Below are 25062 nucleotides of genomic sequence, written 5' to 3' on the forward strand. Positions count from 1 at the left end.
ATATGTATATATATGTATATCTTAATTCCATTTGGAAACGTATAAAGGTGCATTCAACATTAGCATTTATTTTTGTTTACGGATATGCAAATGATTCGTACCTTTTGATAGGAATGGGATTCTTAAGCTACACCTTGCTTTACCTGGTCAGTCACGTGGCTGGTGTATCGTTTATCAGTAGGGTTGAGGATGTGTAGGCTACATATTATTTAAGCTATCAGCGTGTTGCAAGATGGAATAAAACGCTCTTATGGAAGTTTGTTTGAATGAAAAACTGCAGGCATTTTTTTGTGGTACATCCAAAATTCATCCTGTCAAACCAGTTTATCAAGTTTCAGGTTGGGTAGGTAGCCATTACGCAGGTATCGGGAGTGTACAACAACTCCGCAATTGTTGGTGGCAAGTAAGACAGAGCAAACATGGTACAATAAGTAGAAACTGGAAATCATTCGTGAAGAAAAAGACATTGTCGAATACAAAGAAATACTGGTGAGTAATTTATTATACGCCAATAAATTATTTTCATGGATTTTTTACCAAACGTATAGCGTGATGTTCACACATTGTCCCGGTTTCTTTCCTCTTATTTTGAAATTAAATTAACTTTACTTCCGGTGTGTACATTCACACTAAATGCTATTTAATCCCGATCGTAAATTATTTTTTTAATCAATTACTAGCCCCGGAGTCCAGTTGTGGGATTCCCAGACGTTACCATACAGATTTGCTTTGTTTTTAAGACACTGAAATTCAACACTACTGTTGTTTGCTCCTTTGGGTTTAAGGCCGGGTGTTTTGTAAAAGCTCTTTGTGACAGCTGCTGATGTAAAAAGGGCTTTATAAATTCATTTGATTGATTTATTCTATTTAGTTGTGCAGTAGCCGCTATGACTTTTTTTTTAAACGGAATTGTTTTTAACCAAAATATATTTCCCTTCAATAGACATACAGGTGTTAAATTAAGTAGTGGTAATGTTGTATAAATGAGGGAAGGTAGCCCCGACCGGACTTTTTGAAACCTGATCGATGGGTTTGTGTCCTCATAATTCATAGTGCGGTAAAGTGTTGGGAAGGAATCACTATCTTTGACAGACACAGACAGACAGGGAGAGATGTAAAAGGAAAAGGCTGCAGTGTATGCGTGACCAATATTATTGCCTTCAGTCAAACCCCACTGTAAATCAATACCAGAAACACCTGTGCAAACACACCCATTTTCAACAAGTCCTATACTTTGCCTAGACTTGAGATAGGCAGACTTAAAGTTAAATACAAAATACATATATCTTTGTTTTAAAGCTGTTAATAATTATATGCTTTTAATTAAGATTTTAGTGTATAACAAACTGATGTGCAGTTTTATAAAGGTATCAGTCTGTTTCTCTGTATTTACAGTGATATGCGTTGTTCTCTATATTGCCCACCTCAACCTGGTTGTAGCTCTTTGTGTTCTGGAATGGTCTGAGGTGGGGCTAGAAAACTTCAGACACGTAGGGTCCAGACATCTGGTTTTCACCTCCTTCTAATCAGGGACTAATTCAAAAACCCAATGGGCCATTTTTGCGGACAAAGATTAAGCTTAGTCATTTACTTAAATAATGGAGATTTCTATTGTTCTGCTGTTTGACTAGGGTTAATTTGTGTTTGTGAAACAGGTCCAAAGTGTTTCCTAGTTGTTTCCCTCTGTGCTTAAAACATGCCTTGGTGTGGACTTTCCCCCTCTTCTGTACTCTGCATTTTATTTTTATTTAATTGGGCTCTGGTCAAAAGCATTGCACAATATATAAAACTTGACACTTTCTGAGACATATGATTATAAACCATCTTCTAGATGTTAGTCGGTCATGTTGAGGATCTGTTTGTCAGAAGAACACCTATAGGTTGAGGTTTTTCTTCATGAAAAATCTAAAATGGACAGGCTTCCACATGTCCCACATGTTCAAGATTCCAGTTCATGTTGCATCACGTTCACCAAAATAACATAAGCTATACACGACATAAGGCTGAAGTCTAATACATGCTACATTATTTTTCAAAGATGCAATTTGGGACAAAACCTCATACTTTGGCCTTGGTGTGTAATATGTGGTTTATGTGCGTCTTTTATTAGAATCACTGTCATACCTCTAATTAGTATGACATTACAAGTTTCAATGTGAGTGGTTTTGATGGCATTTGGCACAAAATAACATGGTATACAATGTTCTGGGCCACTTCTTGACTCGTCTGTTGTTCAACCGGTGGCCAAAAAAAAAAAAAATATATATATATATATATATATATGCTTTGATACATAAATACTGCCAAATGCCGAGTGCTGTTAACTCACCAAGTGAGGATTGTAATTGGTACAGTTTTGATTGTGATATAAGGATTGCTCCATTCAATCAATCAAATGTGTTTATAAAGCCCTTTTTACAACAGCAGTTGTCACAAAGTGCTTTACAGAGACACCCGGCCTTAAACCCCAAAGAGCAAACAACAGTAGTGTTATTTCCAGTAAACAATATTTTGTACAATATTATATGAAAATGAAAACTTCAGCCAGTTGTCAATGTTCTGGTGGTCCCCTACAGCCTTACAATCTCATTTGGATCTTTGAGTAAATGTAGTGTTCCAGAAGGTTTTGTTGATCTGTCCTCTTAGTTACATGGTTAAGGTGATTGTGTTGGTAGAGACAGACGCATGCTGAGGGGAATTCTAGGCCATACTAGACTAACTCCACCAATTTAGAAAAAAAATCATTTGACCAAGATTTGACTCTGATCTGGCAGCCAAATGGTGTTTCACCTCATGGTCTCTGATTGAAGGCAGGCTCATCCATATGAGATCCTTCGTTTCATCAGTCTTGATTTTCTTAGCAGCTACGGCTCTTGCCTAGTGTGCATCACGGTGTTTACCCCAGGTGATTACCTGACACCATGGGCATCACCGTTAATAGAAATACCACGCACACTCACTGCTACCAAGTCATTTTATTGTAGTGCAAATACTGTAGATAAGTTTCTACCCTTATTTCAATGCCTGATGAGGTCCTAAAGGTTGAAATGTTGTGTCTGTAGTATCTGATCACTTCAGGCAGTTGGGGTTTGTCTGAAGCGGACAGTGTCTATGTCAGGCTGTTTGTTCCTGTTGGTTAGTTTTATTTTATTTTTTTACAAGGTATGACTGAGAACACGTTGTGGTTTTCAGCAAGAACTCACAGGTTCCATCTATCTATGCAACCGTTATGTTTCTGGTCAGATGCTTTAACCACAATAGGCTGCTTTGTTGTTTTGAGCGACTCCTCAGCGTTCTTACAGCTAGTCCACCATGTCCAGGATGTAACAGTTTAAAAACGTTTCGATCTCTACCCATTCTGCCCCCCCCCCCCCCCCCCCCCAACACCTCAGGGTAACTTGCTGTTGGACGAAGGGCAGTTCCCTTGTATTAAATATTGAAGCGAGGGTGAGAAGGACTTTGTAAGTCCCCTTGTGTCGTGTTACAAGCCAGCGAGGCAGAGTCAGGCAGAAATATGTGGCTCCTGGGTGGTGTCCTGAATGCCTGTTGTCCCCGTTTCCCTTCCCCTGCATTGTTTCTTTAGGACCGTGTCTCGGCCAAGACTGGAGAACTGGTTTGGCGACTAAGACATCCGGCCATGCGTTGCACCACTTGTGTTTAACACCATGGTATACGTGGACCTGGGTGGACAGGGACTTACTGGACAGGACTGTGGTGGTAATGGCCATATACCGCACCAGATAGCCTAGTGGTTAGAGCATCTGACCAGCAATATAATAGTTGTATAGATCATAACTATGAGTCGTCAGATATGAAAAGAATGTGCATGGTAAACTCGACAGCTACTTATAGAACGGAAAAACCTGTCCTGTGAGAAGTTCATTCCTCGTTCTGTGCTCTGCTAGCATCACATTGTTGTCCCAAAGATTTAGCCGTGAGGAAGTCTTAGGTATGTCTGATCAAATGTTCATAAGGCCCATGACTGCGTCACGCTACTTCACAAAGAGTGGGACAAAACTCAAGCAATTCGAAATGTCATGTTGGATGTGTCAACAACATTATGTAGACACCCGTGACCATTGAACCAATAATATTGTACGTCATGAGTAAGCAGGTTGATTCAACATCTGGCCGGTTGACGCAGTGCTGGAATAAAATTGTAATTTGTACACTGTAAATAAAGCCAAACTGGGCTATTAAGAGGTTTGATTTGGAAGAAAAAAAGAAATTTAAGAGATGGTAGTCCTTGCTCCAGTTGTCTTTGAACAACCGTTACAAACTTCAGGTAATTTTAGCCACTGCTGAAACTCTGCAGATGTTAAGCAACCAGGTGAGTCATTGGAACCACAATCTCTTTCATTGTCCCTCGCCTACAGAAAACTAGCAGGCTGTCTTTTGTATTCACTTTCCCTGGTGGCAGACGTGACTGTCTGTGATTGGAGTTGGTGCAACCTTTATAGGTCAGGCTGATTTCCCCCCTAATTGGTCATGGAGATGAGTGGATTTTTGTCCTTCAAAATGCCAACACTCACTCCTTAAAAGGTGGAGCTTAGTAATGTGAAAGGTCAGTTAGGGTGTGTCCCAGCTAACTTCCTCAGCGTAAGCTAGGTCCTAGAAGTGTCTTTGGCCCATGTACGAAGGACCTGGCCTGGTGACTCACATTAGATTGGATGACTTGTCCTCTAACATTAGATTGGATGGCTGGTTTCTAATGTCAGATTGATGATAAAAATCTAATTGTATTTCCAAAAACAATAACATTTCTCAGTTTCAACATTTTATATGTTGGCTTTGTTGTATTTTCAATTAAATCTAGGGGTAAATTCTCTTTCGGTTTGCATTTTACACAGTCCCAACTTTTTCAGAAACGGGTTTGCATTTGCAATTTAAAAAATGACTATTGATCTGCCTCTTAATGCTTGTGTTCCTCTCAGTGTTTGATTACGTCGGCTGATGTTGGCTATTTAAGTCTGTGTCTCCGCTTACATGCTCCTTGTATGTTACATTTGGTTGCAACATACAACAAATCCTTCAGAAAAATAATTTCTGAAGGATTTCCTCCTGTGTGACAATAATGGGTGGTAAAACCTGTCCCTCACCTGTCCCTCACCTGTCCCTCGACCAGTGTGCGGCCTCCAGACGTGTCGTCATTATGAGTCGACCACGAGCAGACTCCCAGGGTTCCCTGGGCCCCGATGATGAAGTGGTGCCATACAGCGACGACGAGACCGATGACGAGTTGGAGAGCTTGGAGGACGAGGGGCCCCCAGGGGTGCCGCCAACTGAGGAAGTCAAGAGTACCGGTGAGAGATTACGACCACACACAAACCTCAGCCATGGAACGGAATGACTACACCCTAGTAGTTGTGATGCCGTTCGCTGTTCGTTTGTAAATGTAGCGGTTTTACAATTCTGGCAGAAATTGTGTTTTAGCCCACTGGCTGTTTCTCTTTTTTCCCCCAGAGTCTGGTTGGAGTGTCAAAGCAAACGACAGAAGGTTCTGTAAGCTGCCAGAGTTTCAGAAGAAATACTTTTTGTGTCTGAAGAAGTCCAAATACTCAGTAAGTGCTTGTACTATTTCGAACCTAGATTGTGTTCGTTAGTCGTAGAACGAAAGGAAATGGACTAAAACAGGGAGGTTGGACCTGGACTTGTTCATTTAGAAACAAGTTTCACATTTATTTTAAATATGAGCTGATGAACTGATGGATGGGACTGCAGATAATACAATGAAACAAGATGGGAACCATTTGTCCAATATATATTTGGTTTGACAAAACATTTTGCAACTAAAACATTTTTCTGAATACACCACTGCTTTATATCAACTCATCAAACTTTTTCTTTATTTTGTCAATTGTATAATGTGAAAGACAAAAGCTCAGAAACCGTCCCCAGAACACGATATTTGAGCCATGTTTTTTGTTGAGCCTTTATAGAGCTTTTATTATTATGGCAACTGAAATGGCAATACCTTTTTGAGTGTTTGTCTTTTGGATTGTTTGTACAATTCTGTATGTTGCAATTGTTGACATAGTATTGGAAAAAGTGAATCATGGACGATAAGGAAGTTTTTTCTTAAGTTATTTTGGTTGTCCCTTTTTCCTCCATAGTTCTTCCTCTCGTGTCTGTCGCAGACCAGCCGTACAGAGTTCTCCCATAATACAGACCGGCCGTACAGAGTTCTCCCATAATGCAGACCGGCTGTACAGAGTTCTCCCATAATGCAGACCGGCCGTACAGAGTTCTCCCATAATGCAGACCGGCCGTACAGAGTTCTCCCATAATGCAGACCGGCCGTACAGAGTTCTCCCATAATGCAGACCGGCCGTACAGAGTTCTCCCATAATGCAGACCGGCCGTACAGAGTTCTCCCATAATGCAGACCGGCCGTACAGAGTTCTCCCATAATGCAGACCGGCCGTACAGAGTTCTCCCATAATGCAGACCGGCCGTACAGAGTTCTCCCATAATGCAGACCGGCCGTACAGAGTTCTCCCATAATGCAGACCGGCCGTACAGAGTTCTCCCATAATGCAGACCGGCCGTACAGAGTTCTCCCATAATGCAGACCGGCCGTACAGAGTTCTCCCATAATGCAGACCGGCCGTACAGAGTTCTCCCATAATGCAGACCGGCCGTACAGAGTTCTCCCATAATGCAGACCGGCCGTACAGAGTTCTCCCATAATGCAGACCGGCCGTACAGAGTTCTCCCATAATGCAGACCGGCCGTACAGAGTTCTCCCATAATGCAGACCGGCCGTACAGAGTTCTCCCATAATGCAGACCGGCCGTACAGAGTTCTCCCATAATGCAGACCGGCCGTACAGAGTTCTCCCATAATGCAGACCGGCCGTACAGAGTTCTCCCATAATGCAGACCGGCCGTACAGAGTTCTCCCATAATGCAGACCGGCCGTACAGAGTTCTGAGGAAGCGCGTTGTTGTTACAGGATCGGTCCCAGTTCTCTTGACAAAAGCAATTGTCATTGTCACAGCGTTAATAGTTCTGGGGTATGACCGTGCTAGGTTATACTCGCATACTGAGACAAAGTACAGACTGCAGACTATGACAAAGTGCTTTCTGACATCAAAAGGGGGAAAAATGGTTTTGTTTGCTATTGTTTGTTTTGCATTTCAGTTTGTGCTGTTGTGTAAGGTAGAGATTATGACTGGAAATTGTGTTGTCAAACCACTCCCCAAAAGGCCACGCCGTGTTAATACTTTGTACCATAACAGGGAGTAGATACAGACTGCGCAACAATCAGACACTTTGTGGTGGCTTCCTGAACTCGGTTGAGAATCTTCATCAAGTGATTTTTCATTTTTGCTTCAGTCTCTTGTCCTTGGAAGTGCATTCTTCGGTGCCTCTATTGATGCTGTTTTACATAATGGCACATAGGCTAGCTGCTGTTTTTGTCCCCACCCTTGGTTTAAGAAAGCACTGTCCCAAGGTCAACAACCATTACATTAGTGTCATGTTACCTACAATAAACTCCTGTGGATGAAAACACTTGGCCTCATCCTTTGACTTGCGTGTTCTAGACCAGTGGTTCTGAAACCTTTCGCTGGTGCCACCAGCCGTCTCCTCATTTGGTTGTCGCCCCGAACCAGCTCAAGGGAAAGGAGAGTGGGAGAGACCCAAAGAGGCTTGTGTTGAGGAAAACATTTACATTGAAAAATATGTTGAAGCCACACAGAGGGGAAACGGGCTGCCTGTTATTTCTCACAGTCCGTTACAGTGATTGGCCATGATGGTGAGAGTTGAATGATTGTTTCGAAGTGACAGAGACCGTGTAGGGAAAGATGGAGTATGGAGTTTCTTCTGAAAGAGCAGTGGGCCGGACTCCAATCTACACTGCAGCTGTGTATGTGCCAGACTGCTGCAACACGTAAAGCCCTTTTATGGTATTCAGAGTCAAATTAACTGAATACCATTTGTAAGTCTTTGCATTCAGTTTGAATGAAGTTACCAACTGGACAAGGCCCAACTGGTAACTTGCCGCAGTGGAGTTAATGTAGAAGAGTCATTGTGAGTCCCAATTTCCCCATCTCGTATATGTAAAGAGGAATAATGACACATACCTAACATTTGTTGAAGTTCATAAATGTCTCAAAGTAGTTGTTGCTGGTCAGGGTCTATGCATGCAACTCTCTCAGGACGAACAGGCTACTAGCTAGCGCAAGTGCGGTATCAGAGTTACATTGCTCTCGTTGATTCATGAGAAATGTTATGTATTCATTGTTATTCTCGTTTACATAAATGCATTGTCTTCCTGTGCCCTAGGGGAACGCCATCAAGACATACAAATACAACGCCTTAACGTTCCTCCCACTGAATCTGTTCGAGCAGTTCAAACGGGCTGCCAACCTCTATTTTCTGGCACTGTTAATCTTACAGGTAAGTGTTTCTCTGCATTACTATAACAATTATAACAACGATTCTTGTCGCCCTCTGTTAGAGACACTCCACATTATGCAAATGAAATGTCGTTCACCTCAGACATCTTGCGTCCTGTGGCGGTATAGACGGGTGGTTTGTTCAGACACATTTAAATCCTATGTAAATACTGTGACGGAGAAGACCACTTTTTTAATCACCTTCAAAGCTGTTTTATCTATCCAACAGTAGACAGAGAAATACAGAAAACCGTAAAAAAAATTGTATTGTTATTTTTAATTTTTTTTAAATAATAATAATTCTATGATGTTAATTGTTGTTTTGTAATAATTCTGTGAAGTTAATTGTTGTTTTCATCTCTTCGGTCTCGTCAGATTATTCCCCAGATCACCACACTGCCCTGGTACACCACTCTGGTTCCTCTGGTTCTGGTGTTGGGAATCACTGCCATCAAAGACCTGGTGGATGATCTGGTGAGGGAACCTCTTCTGTTTCCCTAAAATATCTCCAGGCGTCTCCTGAAGTGGCCATTAAGAAAAACAAAACGCAGACCGATTTTAGGTGTAGGATCGACGTAGGCGTTGGCTAGTAATCGTTTCACCTAAAAGGTGCATGTGCAACTCGGAACTCAGGAAGTCAGGTTCACATGCCAGTCGGAAACAGGAAACACAGTTACTTCCGACTAGCTAATTTGTTTGAAAAGTGGTATGTGTTTAATATCCTTGTCTCCACTAGCACATGAACACGACCAAAACCCAGTGTCTGTCTACTTCACTCAACCAGTATCAGTGACTAGAGAAATGAGCAGGACTAAAGCCTCGTTCATGCATATTTAGTACCAATGATCTGACATCTGAACCCTGACTCCTGTTTATTCCCTGTTGGACAGGCCCGTCACAGAATGGACAACGAGATCAACAACAGGAAGTGTGAGGTCCTCCTGAATGGCAGGTAAAGTGAGCCGTAACCCAGAGTAGGGGTCTTCAGTGCCCAAAAGCTGTTGTGCTGTTTTGAAGTAGTCAACTTGGTGGGACTTTCTACTACATCACCTTACTTAACACCTAGAAGAGTTTTTCCCCCTGTTGTTGAAACTGCATACACAGCATGTCACTTTCAATACAGCAGACAACCAGAGTTTAGCTGATTGTTTATTAGCTACGTACAGCAGCGGTTTAGGAAGGATTTCATCCAGGTGGCATTAGCCATTAAATATATGCATGTATTAAGATTCCGTAAACAGGTGGCAGCAAATCCCAGCACATGCCAGGTGGCGATGTACACCTTTTCCCCCGTTCAATGTACACCTTTTCCCTGTTCAATGTACACCTTTTCATAGACCTTCTAGAAGAATCAAATGAAGTATTTTATGGGCCAAGATAAAAGTAAGAAGAGCCGTCTGTGATATAAGGAAGGAACCTGTAACGGTTGATCTCCAGTGACTCTCATGCCTATGTTCATTTAATAACTGACATCGTCCGGTGATACACATCTACTATCTGACCGGGTTTAGTCTATTGACTGAGTTATGTATCAAAGACATGCTTAATGTTTTGACCATGTCGTTGTCAGATAGGAAAATCAGTCAGTAACTGCCATTTTTTCCAAACAAGCTTTCTAGAGTCAAAGTGGATGAACATCGAAGTCGGTGATGTCGTTCGTTTGAACAAAAATGATCACATCCCGGTAATGTCATGTGCTTTCTGACTTCAATTTGACAAGCTACTTTCATGTATACTGAGGTTGTTGTGGATTGATATTTCTTCATTGATCATTCATCTAATTAATATCACCATCTATTTAAACTCTGTTTAATTTGAGTATTTATTTCTTAATTTAGGCCGACATTCTGCTGTTGTCCAGTTCAAATCCCAACAGTCTTTGTTATGTGGAAACGGCTGAGCTTGATGGGTAAGATGTTCTTTCCTAAATGTTGGCCGACTAAAATGGCAAACTTTTTCTGATACCGCAGAGTTGGGATCAATTCTTTATACAGGGAACACTGTGTAATTTGGCAATTAAGAAGCAGATCTTTAAACCTTTTTTGTTTTATCTCTTATTTGATAATGTGTGTGTCAATGATAACATTGGAACCTATGTGAAAACATGGAGAGAGATCAAGTGTTTGACACCTGTTATAATCGCAATCTGTTTGAGGCCAGAGATAAGATTTGAAACTTATGCTAACAATGCTTCTGCTACCCAAATGGCACCCTGTCTAGGGCGCTACACGGCCACAGTTTGGGTGTAAGGAAGTCCACTGTAGGCGTGGCATTTGGGATGCATTCTCCCAGACGGCTAGCATGGCTCAGTCAGGTTAATGTCCCTGTGTAGAATTCATGTGCGGATGGTTCATAGATACACTGAGTCTGTGCCTTAAATGTGGAATGTGTTACTGTTTTCAGAGAGACCAACCTGAAGTTTAAGATGGGTCTGAAAGAAACAGACGAGAGGCTTCAGGAAGAGAGCCAGCTAGCACAGTTTGACGGTAAATCTACTGCTCTGTGCGGCGCCTCGACTAACACGTGACGTCAGGTGGCTGTGTTGGTTTTATTTAGGGGGAATGCGCTATTCACAATCATCAAATAATAAGTCTATGGTTTAGATTCTTTATTAGTCAAATGTGTTTCTGGAGGTATTTGGCTGACTGAATGGGGCTATCGTTTGGCTGACTGAATGCTATGGGCTAGCTGTCCGTTGCTCTGGATTAGAGCCCTGGTGTGAGGCCTCTTCTGTTTACTGCCCCACAGCCATGATAGTGTGTGAGGAGCCCAACAACCGTCTGGATAAGTTCACAGGGACCATGCACTGGAGGAGGGACCGGTTCCCCCTGAACCTGGACAATATGATACTGAGGGGATGCAGGGTCAGGAACACTGACGTGTGTCACGGCCTGGTCATCTTTGCAGGTACACACACACACACACTTCACAACCATTTGACACACACACACTCGCTGAAGATGTCAACAATGCAAATATGATGTCCGGGCGCCAGTCTCATGCAAACCCTTACTCAAAGTTTCTCCTGTTTGGACTTAGGCGCCGACACCAAGATCATGAGGAACGGCGGCAAGACCAGGTTTAAGAGGACCAAGATCGATGAGTTGATGAACTACATGGTTTACACAGTAAGACTTGAGTTGAACTACATGGTTTACACAGTAAATACATCTGCCCAAACGTTTCTGAAACCACATTGCATAACTTCAGTGCAGAACTGATTTGTTTCTCCTCCCCAGATTTTCGTGATGCTAGTCCTGTTGTGTGCCGGCCTCGCCATCGGGAACAGCTTCTGGTACGCAGAGATCGGAAGCAAGGCCTGGTATCTGTACGACGGGCTGAACCAGTCGGCTTCGTACAGAGGCTTCCTCAGCTTCTGGGGGTACATCATTGTCCTTAACACCATGGTTCCCATCTCCCTCTACGTCAGGTCAGTATATGGACATGTAGAATCAAGTGATCCGCCGACTTAAACAGGGATAGCCTTTCTAGGAATTCTATTTCTGTGTGCGAGTGCCTTGCGGAGGGCAGTTAATGAGGAGCACGGTTCCTTTCCTGGACCCCTCCCCTTTTCAGTGTGGAGGTGATTCGATTGGGCCAGTCAAAGTTCATCAACTGGGACCTTCAGATGTACTACAGAGAGAAGGACACCCCGGCCAAGGCCCGGACCACCACCCTGAATGAGCAACTGGGTCAGATTGAGTACATCTTCTCAGACAAAACTGGCACCCTCACCCAGAACATCATGGCCTTCAAGAAGTGCACCATCGCCGGACAAACCTTTGGTGAGAAACGTTGGTTCTGCTACATTTGGATAGTCTGTAAAACATCTACCGATGGGCTACTTTACATTTTAACTATTTATTAACCCTGACCCAAATCACTAGGGCTGCTTATCAAACTTAGTGTAAAGTAATGACGGTCTCCAGAGCATAATACCAACACTGGTCAGACATTGTCAGCCATCTAATTGGCCTACTGAAGATGAAGGCTGTGTAACAAGTAACTTATTTCTTTTTGGCAGGTGACCCCACCACATCGGATGGGGTGACTCTGGATCGAGGGAGGGTGAGGTTTACTATTCAGGCTTGGTGTTCAATGGCTTATTCCTGTGATTGGGTGTTTTACATTTAATGTATCCACCAGATATTACATGAAATTTACCTGTGATGATCTTGAGTTAATTTCTTCCCCTCTGTCCTTCGCAGCCAGTGGACTTCAGCTGGAACAAGTACGCAGACAGGAAATTTGAGTACCAGGATCATTCTTTGGTGGCCTGTATACGGTCCGGGAAGAACAAGGAGGCCCTGGAGTTCTTCAAACTGCTGTCTTTGTGTCACACCGTCATGGTGGAGCAGAATGAAAACGGTGAGACAAATGTGTACAGAGGTCAAAGTTCAAACATCATACATCATGACATTGGCGTTAGATGGGTGGACTTAGTTCAGTGTCTGACGGAAGCCCAAGAATTGGCTGTGAAACAGATTTGATGTTACCTCATTTTGGTGTATCTGTAATTTTGTGATGCCATCCTTCCGAATCTCTCACCAAGCTACTGAAATAAACCAGCAAGGGGATGCTGGGAAATGTAGGTTAACGTCCGTTTGATACTCTTCATTCCCAGATGAACTGGTGTACCAGGCCGCTTCGCCTGACGAGGGCGCTCTGGTGACGGCAGCCAGAAACTTTGGTTTTGTCTTCCTGTCCCGCACCCAGGACACCATCACCGTTAGTGAGCTGGATCAGAAGAACACCTATGAGATGTTGGCCCTCCTCGACTTCAACAGCGACCGGAAGCGTATGTCCATCATCCGTGAGTGGCCCCTTCGACTGTTTTTTTTTTTTGAGATTGTGGGCATTCTGACCTGTCTTGACTTTCATCCCTGTTTATTCCTTTTGTGTTTCTAGAAGTCGCACAAAGTGTTGGGGAACTTTGGGATAGCTACAGAATTTTTGTGAAACCTGTGACAATTGACCTAATAATTTAGCCATTTTGCCTGCGTTCTGTCTTGCTCTCCTGCCAGTGAGGTTCCCAGATGGCCGGATCCGTCTGTATTGCAAAGGTGCAGACACAGTCATTTATGAACGCCTGTCCCCAAACTCCAGATACAAGGAGGTAACCCAGACCGCCCTGGATGTAAGTCAAATATATATATTTTTGAATTACTGGATCAATTAGTGTTAAGTTTACTTGCTCAAGGGGCACATGATATTTGTTTACAAGCTAAACCAAAATGTGTTCTCCCATTGTAGATCTTTGCCAATGAAACCCTCCGGACCCTGTGTCTGTGCTATAAGGACATCAGTAAGGAGGAATATGACTCCTGGGCAGCTAAGCACAAAGCCGCCAGCGTTTCCACAGGAAACAGGGAGGCAGCTCTGGACCAGGTGTATGAACAGATCGAGAACAACCTCATGGTGAGGATCCAGACTGTATTAGATCTTTTGATGCGTCTCGGCTTGTTTTCTAAGTTTCTGAAATGCATCCGTTTTGTTTTTTTGCCTTTCTGCAGATGATCGGGGCAACTGCCATCGAGGACAAGCTTCAGGACGGGGTTCCTGAGACCATTGCTAAGCTGGCCAAGGCGGACATCAAGATCTGGGTTCTAACAGGAGATAAAAAAGGTTAGAGGAAATTGGTTCTGACATGGTACACAAGCTTACAACCCAAATAAAGCAGATAAGGTCATGACTCACGTCCACTGTGAAATGTAATGAATTTGCGTGTTTCTTTAGTGAAAAAATTTAATGTATTAGAGGGACCATCAGAACTACACTGTCTAACAAGGACACTGTACCGTCACCACGACTACCAACATAACTTGGTTATTATGTCACATTTTAATACAATTGATCAAAAATCTTAATCTTATAGCTTCCACTTGCTCTCTTGACACGCTGCCATCAGACTTAAAAAATAAATAATCTAACTCTATAACAATGGACCTACAGCAAATAGTTAACAGCTCTCTGCAATCAAGCTTTTTCCCAACGTCTCTAAAAACAGCTGCCATTAAGCCCCTATTAAAAAAGAGAACACTGGATGCATCTATGATGAACAACTATAGACCTGTATCAAATCTCCCTTTTATGGCCAGGATCATTGAGAAGGTGTTCTTCAATCAACTTGGCAATTTTGTGACCTCAAGCGGTCTCTTAGACAAACTTCAGTCAGGTTTCAGACATCACCACAGTGCTGAAACAGCCCTGATTTAAGTTTTAAATGATATATGGCTGAATACTGATTCTGATAAAATAACACTTCTGGTTCTATTAGATCTCAGTGCAGCCTTTAACACTGTAGATCATAGAACACTTATAGATAGGCTGGAAAATTGGGTAGGACTCTCCGGGACAGTCCTTGATTGGTTCAGATCTTGGCCGGAGTTACTTTGTGACCATTGGTAATCATGAATCTGATAGGGTGGCTATGACATGCGGAGTTCCACAGGGATCAGTTCTCGGACCGCTTCTGTTCAATCTCTATAAGCTACCTCTGGGCCAAATTCTACAGAACAACAACATTAACTACCATAGCTATGCCGATGATACTCAAATATATATGGCTCTCAAACCGTATAAGAACAGCTCAATAGACTCTCTGTGTCACTGTATGGAGCACATAAATACCTGGAAGAACTAAAATTGTCTACAATTAAACCAAGGTAAAACTGAGATTGTTGTGTTTGGCAACAAAAATAAAAGAAAGTATTAGTAAAGAGCTATATTCTCTGGCCCTTAAAACCAGGGATTAAGTGCGTAATCTTGGTGTTCTGTGACTCAGACCTCACATTTAACAGTCATATCAAAGCGGTCACCAAAACAGCATTCTATCATCTAAGAAATATAGCCAGAATCAAAGGCTTGGTGTCCCAAAAAGACCAAAAGAAGCTCATCCATGCTTTTATCTGTAGTAGGGTTGAATACTGTAATGGCCTCTTAACTGAACTCTCCAAAAAGACTGTAAAACAACTGCAGCTCATTCAGAATGCTGCTGCTAGAATGTTAACCAGGGCCAAGAGAACAAAGCACATGACTCCGGTTCTTAAATCTTTGCATTGGCTTCCAGTCAGTTACAGAATAGATTTCAAAGTGGTGCTTTTAGTTTATAAATCTCTGAATGGTTTAGGACCCGAATACATTTCTGATATGTATGAAGAATATAAACCGAACAGGGCTCTTAGATCCATGAACACAGGTCAGCTAGTAGAGCCTAGAGTCCAAACTAAACATGGAGAAGCTGCGTTTAGCACTAAACTAATGTACACAACTGGAATAAACTACCCATTTTTAATCTTTGTTTTCTTAAATTTATTTTTTATAATGATGTTTTTATGTTATTGTATTTTTATATCTTTTTTTCTTTGTAAAGCACATTGAATTGCTTCGTTGTATGAATTGTGCAATATAAATAAACTTGCTTGCTTCTGAATGGATGCCATTTGGAACACTGTCTGTTTGCCAAGCCCATAATGTTTTCATAAACCATTGATGTTGCCAAGGAAGCAGAGGGAGGACTTATTCAGACATTCTCTTTCTGCAGAAACTGCTGAGAACATTGGCTTCTCCTGTCACCTGCTGGATGATGACATGCAGATCCACTACGGAGAAGATGTTAAGTATGTTACTTTTCTGTAATTGTTCATTGAAGGGCCACACCGGACTCCCCTGGGAGCTGGGTGTCCAACTCATTCCATTAAGGATCTGGTGTCTGTTGGCTTTTGCTGCTACCTTGCATTTGAATAATTTAATCAAGGTCACCTGTTAGTTAGGAACTCCCCTCTGCTGGATGTCTAGGTCTTTGTTAGACACCAATGGAAAGTGAAACCTGAAAACCAGCAGATCCAATGTGGAATGAATTTGACACCCCTGCCCTAGAACCTCCATGTATGACCTGTTTGCCAAACTAATGTGACATTTCAATAGGTTGTCCCGAAATTTTAAAAAAATTACTTTTATTTATACCTTAAATTAAAAAAATATATATATTTAGTCTATGAAATGAAGCCTATAACACAACAATATGTGGAGAAAGTGAAGGGGTCTGAATACTCTCTGAAAGTGCTTAACTTAAGTAGTAATAGCTGGAGTGTGACGTCAAGATATTTATTCTCTGGAATCGATATACGTCTTATGGATGCAAATGTATTTTTAACTTAAACCTGTCTGTCTGTGTGTGTGTGTGTGTGTGTGTCTGTCTCTGTCTGTCTGGCAGTGAGAAGTTACGGATCAGACAGACAGCCAGGAGAGAACAACCGCCTGCGTTTGGTCGAATCAGGAAGAAGGTTCCCGACCCGTTTTTTGAGCAGTCTGGCAGGAACGCTCTTATCATCACCGGAGGCTGGCTGGTGAGTGGCGTCGTGCTTTAAGGCAGTAAATCTTACAGGGCGTACTGTCTGCGCGAACCTGATATTTCTTACTAGTTTCAAGGTTATAAAAAGGTTTCCTCTGAAGACTACAGGCATATGTCCCTCTGTTTCTCCACAGAACGAGATCTTGTACGAGAAGAAGAAAAAGCGCCGTCGTCTCCGATTAAAGCGGCTCGGTAGGAGACCCGCCTCTTCCGTGCCCCAGGACGCCACGCAGCCAATCGACGACTGGGAGAAGGAGATGCGTCAGGTCGACTTCGTCAACATGGCGTGCGAATGCGAGGCGGTCATCTGCTGCCGCGTCACGCCCAAGCAGAAGGCCAACGTGGTCAGCCTGGTGAAGAAGTACAAGGATGCCGTCACGCTGTCCATCGGCGATGGCGCCAACGACGTCAACATGATTAAGAGTACGGGAAAGAATAGTGCCTCCGGGCATATTTGCTGATGTCTATAGCCATTGCTCTGTCTGACTCCGCGTGGGTATATAGCAGTCATAAAGGGCAGCGGTTCCCATCCTTTTTCATTTATTGTACCGCCGACAGAATTTTGCTCTGCTTGGAGTACCCCTGGAGTGCCCGCTCATGTTAATTTCACTAGTAAGCCTATGGTGTCGTGAGTGTTTTTCATGTACCCCCTGTGGAGAGGGTCCTAGTACCCCTGGTGGGGAACCCCTGTGGTCCAGTATATGGTAAGGTCTTCGAGAGCGGATCGGCCCTTCGGTAGTGAGTCTAACTGTGTCTGTCTTCAGCCGCAGACATCGGTGTGGGCATATCGGGTCAGGAGGGCATGCAGGCGGTCATGTCCAGTGACTACGCGTTTGCTCAGTTCCGCTACCTGGAGCGCCTCCTGCTGGTCCACGGGCGCTGGTCCTACATCCGCATGTGCAAGTTCCTCCGCTACTTCTTCTTCAAGAACTTTGCCTTCACACTGGTCCACTTCTGGTACTCCTTCTTCAGCGGGTTCTCGGCTCAGGTGAGGGAAATGTCCTGGGAAGTGTGTCTTGCGTTTGGGCTCTGCACCCCTTGTCCTGGAGATTAACTCCAACCCTGCTCTTAGAGGGCTACCATCCTGCCGTTTTGTTTGCCCCAACCACGGCTGTAGCTGAATATAGCTGCTCATCAACCAGCAAACAATCTGGACCTGGTGTGCTAGATTAGGGTTGGAGCTGAAAACCTACTGGACTGTAGGTCAACCCCCCCCCACTAGGGTATGATGGTAGTGTGTTATTTTGAACAAGTCTCAGTCCCAACACCTGTACGAACTACATTTTCCATCTAGTCAACACTACCCATTAACCTTTTGTCCCTTTTTGTACTATGGATAATTCCGAATGTTTTTACCCCGTTTGCATCTGACATTACAAATGTTGTTTGAATGTTTGCCACCCAGATTGCCTATGAAGACTGGTTCATTACCTTGTACAATGTCATGTACACCTCACTTCCTGTACTGCTGGTTGGCTTGTTGGATCAGGTGAGCTTTCAGTTTTGACAGACTGTTATTAACATCCCAAACGTCTTCTTCCTCCTTGGTTGTGTTAGAAATAATACGTTGATTAAATACATTTTTGAATATTGTTCCCTCCACTGAATTTCAAGCTTTGAATCCAGAACATTGAATCAAAATCCCTTATTTCTCAACTAGTTGGCTCGTAAGTCATATAACCTGAATGAGGCCAAATGCCCTGTTTTTCCTTGTTCCTGGTTCATTTAAAGGTTTAATTATTGTCATGGAAGTACAACCAGTCATGGCTTTGTCATTTGAGCTTATTGTAATTCCTGCTTCCTGTTTCCTTGAAGGATGTGAATGACAAACTGAGTCAAAAGTTTCCCAAGTTATACCTCCCGGGTCAGCAGGGGGCGCTGTTCAACTACAAGAACTTCTTCATCAGTCTGTTCCATGGCATCTTTACCTCCCTGGTGATCTTCTTCATCCCCTATGGGGCATTCCTGCAGACCATGGGGCAGGATGGAGAGGCCCCCTCAGACTACCAGTCCCTGGCTGTAGTTATGGCCTCCTCGCTCATCCTCACTGTCAATCTACAGGTAGCTGGATGTTGATTGGTTAATTGATACCAATCTGTTCTTTGTGTTCATCTGTTAGCCTTGAATGCATGACTGATGAGAGCTTTATCTATGCAGCATGTGTGATGTGCAGTTGATTTATTTACCTCTGTCCCATCTTTTCTGTCCTAGATATCTCTGGAAACCTCATACTGGACCTTTGTGAACTGCTTTGCTGTCCTGTGTAGCATAGCGATATTCTTCGGGATCATGTTTGACATCCACAGTGCAGGAATCCACGTAATTTTCCCCTCAACGTTTACTTTCACTGGTAAGTTCCGTTTCCGGTTCTCAAGGTATTGGATGGATTTCTGTGGTGTTCTGTTGCATCTTAGCAGGACCAGAGCCTCAGGGCCTGGATGAAGGCTGCCTGGCCTGACAACTACTAGCCATTCCTGTCCTAGTCCACCTTGATGTGCTCATCTAGATTCCGTCTTTAGACTCCTGCTGTCACTGCCCACATCCCACCTGAGTTCTTATACCTGCTGGTCATCCAAATGTTAAAATGTCTTGTTGGAAGATGTGGTATTAAAAGGTAATGTACTTCCATCTCAACTGTCCATGGCCATAAGAAGACTAGCCACTCCTCAGAGCACTCTTTAGGGTTCTTATTTGGTTATGATGTTTCTGGGGATTTTTTCTTAACTACTGTGCTTCAGCATGTTGTTGCTTGCTTTTAGCGTTTCTCAGTCGGGCAATATCTCGCCATATAGGCGTGTCCATATCAGCAAGCCCTCAACGAACCAGCAGAATATTTCAAGATGGAGAATTGTCACCCATTGGACTTGTTCAGATAACCCTAACCCATTTCTGTGTTTTCTTTTGGTTGGCTCCTTCTGATGGTTACGACAGTTAGTGATGACTGTGGTCTATTTTGTTTAACCCCTAGTGTGTCCTGTCTGTGTCTGTTAGGAGTCGCCTCTAACACTCTTCGGCAGCCCTATCTGTGGTTGACCATCATCCTCACGGTGGGAATCAGCCTGCTGCCGGTCATCTGCATCGAGTTCCTCTCTAAAACCATCTGGCCTTCCGTGGGAGACAAGGTGAGGCCTACAGCCGCTGCCGACCCAAAAGGGCTCACAGTGTGTAACCAGGAACACTTTGGCTGGAGATGGCAGTATGAAGTATTCTTCATGTATAGAGGGGGATTGCTGGCTGTGTGGCGTGGTGCTGGCTGTGTGGCGTGGTGCTGGCTGTGTGGCGTGGTGCTGGCTGTGTGGCGTGGTGCTGGCTGTGTGGCGTGGTGCTGGCTGTGTGGCGTGGTGCTGGCTGTGTGGCGTGGTGCTGGCTGTGTGGCGTGGTGCTGGCTGTGTGGCGTGGTGCTGGCTGTGTGGCGTGGTGCTGGCTGTGTGGCGTGGTGCTTGTGCAGGAACACAGCTGAGTTAGGATGTTTTTCCCTCTCAACATGTTTGTGTGTAATGGTTTATTTTCTACAGGTCCAAAGGCACAGGAAGAAGTATGAGATGGAGGAAGAGGAGAAGAAGAAACCCGCTCCGTTCCAGCGTGGCAGAGCCTCCCGTCGATCGGCCTACGCCTTCTCTCATTCCCGGGGTTATGCTGACCTTATCGCGTCCGGCCGAAGCATCCGACGACGACCCAACGTGGCTCATCCCAACCCAAGAGACACTCTCAGAGAGGTCCCCCAGGCTGATAACATATGAGGGGGTCTCAGCTGGCAGGCCTGGCCCTAGCCTGGAACCCAGATCTGTTTGGATCATCTTGGAAACTTTTACAGATTCCTAAAAGACTGACACTAACCCTGCTCACCCAAGCCCTAGTGTTTGGGTTTTAATGTTATACGGTTTGTTCTGTAACCAAGAATGTTGTTAAACTCAGGATTTTAAATAGCCTTATCTTAGTCTCTCTCTCTCTCTCGGATGGTATGAAGGCTCAGAGTGGGCGAGTTGTTCCAAGGTCAACTCCCTTCTGAACATGATTAAAAGGATCATAGATGCACACTTCAAGAATACGGTCCAGATGGTTGTTGGTTTGGCCGGGGCTGTGTGTTTAGCACTCTCTGTGGTGTAGTTCTGTTTGTTATCAGGACTATGCGACTCCCTTGGGAGTTGGACCTGTAGTAACTTGTCTTAATGTAATATAGTGTGAATATTATTGTTGGTTTGTATTTTTACTGAATGAGGTGTGGAATGCATATGTGCAGTCTGATATCTTTTATGAGTTTGGCTAGCTTTTAGAACAGATGCCATGTTAGTGCCTTTGAGCTTTCCATGAATACATTCATGACAAGTATTTGGATTTTAGCTAATTCTGTCTGTTGCATACCATTGCATTGTTTTCCACGTAAGGGCGTTCCATGTCCTTCTACAGGTCACTTTGGTCCGTTGGAAGCTGACATGACATTTGGAAGATACACTTAAACATGGTTGCCATAAGAAATCCTTTGAATGTGCTGCGTCATGAAAAACCCAAGCAAATGCACAAATCACAGGAGACCAGCTCTGTCAATATGTGGCTTTGCTTGCAGTCTGCAGGTTGTCAAAAGCTTCTGAAGGCACAAGAATTTCAGACTGGGTTGGCTTGTGAGGAAGCTCATAATTGCTGGCCCCTAACTACATTGTTTTCCACTTTTGCTTCTTCGTTCATGGTATCTTCACTGTTTAAAGTCAATTCATACACACTTTTTTTTTAATGGAAATTGATTTGTCTACATAGCCTACTTCTAAAGCCTTAGCCGTTGTTAACACTAACCTCATAGAAGCCTGCCCCTCTGCACTGTTTGTATAGTTTCATGTTTTACCTTAGCCAAATGCCCCCCCCAGCCCTGTTGCATCTTGCAGTCTCAAATGCCAGTAGTCAGCCAAGTAGAACTAAAACTTCCCCAGGAATGTCTTGTTTACACGGATATTGCTAATTATGATTTCTACCACTTAAAAGTAGTTATCTGGAAAGGCCTTAAACAACATTGCCTGATCCATCCTCATGACCCTGATGGGAGACCTGTCCAACTGGGTGATGATTTTCTTCTTCAATCCTGAAGAGAATCTCTTAATTTAAAAGGGTAGTAGGGTCAATTGCACCACCTATGTGCTCAGGGGATGTCATGGGCCCTGCTTTGTTGGTTGCAACTCATTTCAGTCTCTATAGAAGGACACTTAGTTTTTGTTTGTGCCATGAATGTACCTCCCGGTCTGGTTGTAACCTGAGGATAGAACTAGAAAGTGTTGTAGGGCAGGTCTAGTTCTGGGACTCTGACTCAGGCTGGCTCAATTGACATGGAAACTAGCTATAGGAGAAACCTCTGTGAACTATTTGGTGTCAGGTTACTACTTTGTCAGTGAAAAACACTGTCATAGTTAAAATCGCTATTCTATCCTTTGCGATGCAGGCTTCGGGAGGAAAATGTATCTTTTAAAATGCCAATGTTCAGTTCCTGTTGGTTTACAATAAATCGATAAATCGGAGCTGTTAAATTCATGTTGCGTATTGAGAGACAGATGACCAGGATGCTAGTGAACATTAAATGTAGCAGCTATATACAGATAAACCTCCTAGCGCGGTACAACACAATTTGTGGAAAGAAGTCCCATGTCCAGATACATTTAAAAATTTAAAAAAGTATAACTGCATCTGGACATGGACATCTACATACTTGTTTCAACAAATTGTGAATACTGTACCATAAAGAGTTAGTACACTAATTCATAATTGCCATGTCCATTAGTCTAATCATAACCCCATGGAAACATTCACATCAAGGATTCTACAATAGCAGCGAGCCTGCACGATTGCCTTATCAGTCTCACGGGCCTGTTGTAGTTCAATTTAAACTGAGAGAGTCCTATGTCCCAAATGGCACCATATTTCCTATATAGTGCACTACATTTGACTTGAGCCCTATAGGGTATTTTTCAGAGAATAGGATGCCATTTGGGAGTTCTACCCGTTAGTCCTGTTACACACCCGATCATTTGTTGTTGTACATCCAAGTGCCTGTCGATATTTTAATGGTTTGTGTTGTAGTCTTGGGCTAATCTTACCACTACCTTTTAAAAATGTTTTTTTTTTTTTTTTTACTTAACTATTAATGTATTGAAATAACTTTAAAATAAAAGGGTAACTATGAAGAGAAGCTGCGTCTCAGATTTTAGAGACTGTTGTTGACCTGGCTTTCAAAACGTGTGCACCAGGGGTCTTTACACTTCTCTTGTCCATGGTCATAGACCACCACCCCAGTATGGGGAAAGCCATCATGTCTTCTTGTACGTGTAGCTCACTTCATTGGTATGATTCACAAGGGGCCAGTAGGAAAATGTGTCCTCACTTGTAAATTGCACTGGATAAAATCATCAACTGAACACTAGTGAATGTATTTCTGTCTAATATAACTAAAATCACTCCATTAAACTATTTAAAAGGATTATAATGCTATTTGAATGGAAAATGTATAGAATTTTGTCACATCTTAAAGTCCAGTTTACTCTGAATAAACCTTCCTCATTTTCAGTTCAGAAACACAAACCCCTTCCATTTAGTAAAAGTTTCTTTCAGGAAAGTGTTTAATATTATTTTACATACTTTTTTGAGTAGGGCTTGTTTAGGAAGTACTGCAAGAAATGTTGTAATTTGGAGAACCAGGCATCCTCAACGAAGGGCATAGGGTTGCGACAAGCAGCCATGAAAAACCAATATAACCATACTGGTTATGGTATGATTACATAGATGAAATGTCACCTGGTGTATATATGGTATTATATTCAGATTTCAGTCAGTGTGTGAAATGGGGGTTACAGTCAGGACCGGCTCCAGGTTTTTTTTTTTTATCAATGGGGAGGAATAATCTAATTAATTTACCATTTGTTGTGTTTAAGGGGATTCTATCTGAGGCCCCCGTGGATCCGTGTTTGATTACGGTATGTAGGTGGAGGGTAGCGTGCTTGTACCTGCTTGAAGTGTTCTAGAACGAGTGCACGTCCGCCACCTGCAGGCCAAGTAGTGGATTTATTGTCTTTTTGAAAACCCACTAGCCACAACCAAGATGGCTGCCTGCACGAGACGATAGTGTTTACAGCAGCAAAATTATTTTCCGGCAACACTGAAAATTGTCGTGGAATCAGCTGACCTGAGAGGGTCTACAGAGGGTAATAAACGAGACGAATAAAAATACTGTTGACTTAGCTCCACGGACCGAGGATTTCGTCAATACCGTTTCCAAGAAAAGGAGATGTTCCAGTAGGACTTGTCACAGGTAACAGTTCAACGTTTCACCGCATTGTATTAGAATGACCATTTTAGCCTTCTGGAATAACCCGGAAGCTGCGACACTGCAGGTGCTCTACGGTGATGTTGTCATCTACTACGCTAGTACACAATAACTAACTATCATCTAATGTCGCTTAGTTATGCACTACAATTAATAATGTATGTCATTACTCGATGTGAGACACTGGCGTACTGTCTTTCGACGTCTTATATGCTTGCTAGCTAGGGCATATTGTCAACCATCGTTCGCAGGCAAACAAGATAAGCTAGCGGCTGTGTCAGCTCTATTCAACTGTCATCGATTTGTAAATAAGACAAGTAGACACCGATAACTGGTATAGGTACGTCATGATAAGCAACTCCGTGACAAACCGAAGTTAGGTCCTTCATAGTCATTCACTTGCCTATTGACTTGTCTGTGTTAGAATTGTTAGTTTCATTCATTCAATTCATTTTTGCTAGATCAGCTGTTCGTTCTGTCATTCTATTCTCACGGATCATGGCAAATTGCATTCATTAATTTTGCAGCATTTGAGGGTACCTGTCTCTTGTAACTTGCGATTAAAATGCTCTGTTATCCCTGGGATTCAGGACTTTTTTTTGCAATCAATTGTTGTCTTTACTTGGGAAATGATGGCTTGTTAGTTAAAATGGGCTGTCCAGCTAACCTATCTGCTGGCAGTTGGCAGCCAGTTGGCATTTGAGGAAGAACAGACCTAGTCAGTGGCTATGCCAAACAATTTACCTGATAGCAGCCACGTGATACACGTCTAGAGATGCTGTTTCATCCCTGATGTTGTTGATCTTGGGTATTCAACTGCTTGGTCTAAACTACTGCTTCTATAGTGGGGTGTTAGCCTAATTGATCCTGCAGTCCAACATCTAAATCTGTCTCTGATAGTGCTCTACTTTAAACTCTATTCCCTCATAGTGCTCTATTTTAAACTCTATTCCCTCATAGTGCTCTACTTTAAACTGTATTCCCTCACAGTGCTCTACTTTAAGCTCT

The 25062-nt window shown here is 43.1% G+C and overlaps 2 protein-coding genes across 3 annotated transcripts in view; both read left to right on the forward strand.

Moving 5' to 3' along the window:
• Window positions 1-162: 162 nt before the first annotated feature.
• Window positions 163-23211, forward strand: atp8b1 (ATPase phospholipid transporting 8B1). Its single transcript, XM_010893599.4, has 28 exons — window positions 163-489; window positions 5126-5303; window positions 5464-5561; window positions 8289-8402; window positions 8777-8875; window positions 9292-9353; window positions 10013-10085; window positions 10240-10310; window positions 10805-10887; window positions 11150-11308; window positions 11441-11529; window positions 11641-11831; window positions 11978-12186; window positions 12426-12469; window positions 12610-12769; window positions 13026-13214; window positions 13426-13538; window positions 13655-13819; window positions 13915-14026; window positions 15945-16020; window positions 16617-16749; window positions 16889-17177; window positions 17519-17742; window positions 18160-18243; window positions 18570-18815; window positions 18966-19104; window positions 19746-19876; window positions 20270-23211. Exons 2-28 carry the CDS (start codon window positions 5153-5155, stop codon window positions 20492-20494), a joined length of 3729 nt encoding a protein of 1242 aa, XP_010891901.1. The 5' UTR covers window positions 163-489; window positions 5126-5152; the 3' UTR covers window positions 20495-23211.
• Window positions 23212-23870: 659 nt separating this feature from the next.
• Window positions 23871-25062, forward strand: part of LOC105023997 (WD repeat-containing protein 7) — a 149809-nt gene continuing 148617 nt past the window's right edge. Inside the window, exon 1 of one of the 2 annotated variants that reach the window (XM_013140291.3) lies at window positions 23871-24039. The gene's annotated coding sequence lies outside the window, so the exon portion shown is untranslated. Of the gene's footprint in view, window positions 24040-24151; window positions 24395-25062 lie in introns of those variants that run through there. The other variant, XM_020042862.3, reaches the window with a different exon arrangement.

The sequence above is a fragment of the Esox lucius genome, chromosome 23, assembly GCF_011004845.1.
Source record: "Esox lucius isolate fEsoLuc1 chromosome 23, fEsoLuc1.pri, whole genome shotgun sequence".
Lineage (NCBI taxonomy): Eukaryota > Metazoa > Chordata > Actinopteri > Esociformes > Esocidae > Esox > Esox lucius.

Excerpts from the sequence above, each read along its gene's own strand:
- atp8b1 (XM_010893599.4), top strand. The coding sequence starts at position 5,153 with ATGAGTCGACCACGAGCAGACTCCCAGGGTTCCCTGGGCCCCGATGAT. Across the intron at positions 5,304-5,463 it reads TGAGGAAGTCAAGAGTACCG|AGTCTGGTTGGAGTGTCAAA; the intron begins GTGAGAGATTAC and ends TTTTTCCCCCAG. Across the intron at positions 8,403-8,776 it reads TGGCACTGTTAATCTTACAG|ATTATTCCCCAGATCACCAC; the intron begins GTAAGTGTTTCT and ends CGGTCTCGTCAG.